Consider the following 2,898-nt stretch of genomic DNA (forward strand, 5'->3'; position numbering starts at 1 on the left):
TTATTATTATTATTGATACAGTGTCTTGCTCTTGTTGCCCAGGCTGGAGTGCAATGGCACGATCTCAGCTCACTGCAACCTTCGCCTCCCAGGTTCAAGCAATTCTCCTCCCTTAGCCCCCAAGTAGCTAGGATTACAGGCACCCACCACCACACCCGGCTAATTTTTGTATTATTGGTAGAGATGGGGTTTCACCATGTTGGCCAGTCTGGTCTCGAACTCTTGACCTCAGGTGATCCACTTGCCTCGACCTCCCAAAGTGCTCAGATTATAGGCGTGAGCCACCATGTTCAGTCTATTTATTTTAATTTTAAAGACAGGCTCTCCCTCTGTCACCCAGACTGGAGTGCCATGGCTCAATCATGGCTCACGCAGCCTCAAACTGCTGGCCTCAAGTGATCTTCCCACCTCAGCCTCCCGAGTAGCTAGGACTACAGGTGTGCACTATCACACACAGCTAAGTTTTTCACTTTTGTAGAGACAGGGTCTTGCCACGTTGCCCAGGCTAGTCTTGAATGCCTGGGCTCAAGCTATCCACCTGCCTCAGTTTCCAAAGTTTATAGGGATTACAGGTGTGAGCCATTGCACTCAGCCATTGTAATTGTTTTTCTAGATGAACAGCTAGTTATTCCAATACCCGCTGCTGGGTGGTCCTCCCTACCCACCAATACTCAGTCCCTGGTGGCTTGTCCCGTGTGTGTGCTGACCTTCGTGGTGGGAGTTTATTGCCAGATCCTAGTCAATCTGGCTTTTGGAGATGCCCCCTTCCCTGTCCTTAGGGACCATGGCATATGTGACCTGTTCTGTAGTGAGAGCCGTGGTCACCCATCATGCTGGGAGAGGCTTCCCAGGGATGAAAGATTTCGTTAGGACATAAACTAAGTTGCAGAAGATACACATTCCAAGATGGAGCTGGCCCAAAATCCTTTTTTTTTTTTTATTTTTTAAATTTCTGGCCAGGTGCAGTGGGTCACACCTGTAATCCCAGCACCGTGGGATGCTAAGACGGGCAGACGACTTGAGGCCAGGAGTTTAAGACCAGCCTGGCCAATGTGGTGAAACGTCTCTACCAAAAAATAAAAAAATTAGCCGGGAGTGGTGACACACATCTGTAGTCCCAGCTATCCGGGAGGCTGAGGCAGGAGAATCGCTTTAACCAGGGAGGTGGAGATTGCAGTGAGCCGAGATCGTACCAGTGCACTCCAGCCTGGGCGACAGAGTAAGACCTTGCCTCAAAACAAAACAAAACAAAACAAAATCTTTTTCATAAATTTTTTTCTTTTTTTTGAGACAGTCTCACTCTGTCACCTGGGCTGCAGTGCAGTGGTGCGATCTCAACTCACTGCAACCTCCACCTCCCGGGATCAAGCGATTGTCCTGCCTCAGCCTCCAGAGTAGCTGAGACTACAGGCGCCCTCTACCATGCTGGGCTAATTTTTTGTATTTTTGGTCGAGATGGGGTTTCACCATGTTGGGCAGCTGGTTTTGAACTCCTGACCTCAGGTAATCTGAATTTTTTTTTTTGGAAAGGAACATTTCACAAATCTTCGTAACATGCTTGTACAGGGGCCATGCTAATCTTCTCTTGTATTGTTCCAATTTGGCAGTATATGTGCTGATAAAGCAAAGCACCCACATTCTATTTATTTATTTAGAGACCAAGTCTTACTCTGTCATCCAGCCTGGGGTGCCATGGCCCAAATTTGGGTCAGTACAACTTCTGCCTCAGCCTCCTGAGTAGCTGGGATTACAGGTCCCAGACACCATGCCCAACTACATTTTTGTAATTTTAGTAGAGATGTGGTTTCACTCTGTTTGCCAGGCTGGTCTCGAACTTCTGGCCTCAGGTGATCCACCTGCCTCAGCCTCCCAAAGTGCTGGGACTACAGGCATGAGCCACTGTGCCCAGTCTAATTGTGTTTTTAGTAGAGACGGGGTCAAGTTTACCTGTTCACCTTGTGCCCAGGAAGCCCCTCCTGTGTGCAGGCCTGAAAGGCTTGGTCACACCCCACTGTGAGATGTGGCAGCTGCCATATGAGAGCACGCAGGCCTTGAGGACAGTATGGGAACCCGTTTCAGGAAAGCCACCTCAGGTCATTTTAGTCTAAGTAGTAGAAAATAGCTGGAGGGCCAGGGTGGAACCAAGGCAGTGCATTTTCTCAGGTATGTGTGTGTGTGTCTGTGTGTTCACAGCCATAGCAATTTTATATTTACGATGGTGGAGGTGGAGGAGTGTCAGCTGTCACTTAGTGGAGCTGGTCCTTGCAGGAGCTTCCCGGAATTAATCCACTCAGAATGCCCTGCTTGCTGCTGTGTGCTGAGAACTAGGGATAGAAAAAATGCTGAGAGCTCCTGCCCTTAGAGTCCTCAAATCAGAGCAGCACAGTCCGAAGGAAGCAGAGTGTGAGCCTCATGGAACTTAAAATTTGTCTAGCAGCTATATTAAAACAGGCCCAAGGCTGGGCGCAGTGGCTCACACCTGTAATCCCAGCACTTTGGGAGGCCAAGGCAGGCAGATCACCTGAGGTCAGGAGTTCAAGGCCAGCCTGACCAATATGGTGAAACCCTGTCTCTACTAAAAATACAAAATTAGCCGGGCATGGTGGCAGGTGCCTGTAATCCCAGCTACTCAGGAGGCTGAGGCAGGAGAATCGCTTGAAACCGGGAGGTGGAGGTTGCGGTGAGCTGAGATCATGCCATTGTACTCCTGCCTGGGTAACAAGAGTAAAACTCTGTCTCAAAAATAAATAGGCCGGGTGCGGTGGCTCAAGCCTGTAATCCCAGCACTTTGGGAGGCCAAGACGGGCGGATCACGAGGTCAGGAGATCGAGACCATCCTGGCTAACACGGTGAAACCCCGTCTCTATGAAAAAAAAAAAATACAAAAAACTAGCCGGG

At 49.3% G+C, this 2,898-nt stretch overlaps 1 protein-coding gene across 1 annotated transcript in view; it reads left to right on the forward strand.

Annotated features, from left to right (window-relative positions):
- Positions 1 to 2,898, forward strand: part of LOC108516075 (serine hydrolase-like protein) — a 20,858-nt gene that overhangs the window by 13,986 nt on the left and 3,974 nt on the right. The window contains exon 9 of the mRNA XM_017853383.1: positions 1,987 to 2,060. Within this exon, the coding sequence (XP_017708872.1) occupies positions 1,987 to 2,060 (74 nt within the window). The remainder of the gene's footprint in view (positions 1 to 1,986; positions 2,061 to 2,898) is intronic.

The sequence above is a fragment of the Rhinopithecus bieti genome, unplaced genomic scaffold, assembly GCF_001698545.2.
Source record: "Rhinopithecus bieti isolate Rb0 unplaced genomic scaffold, ASM169854v2 scaffold_37617, whole genome shotgun sequence".
Classification (NCBI taxonomy): Eukaryota; Metazoa; Chordata; class Mammalia; order Primates; family Cercopithecidae; genus Rhinopithecus; species Rhinopithecus bieti.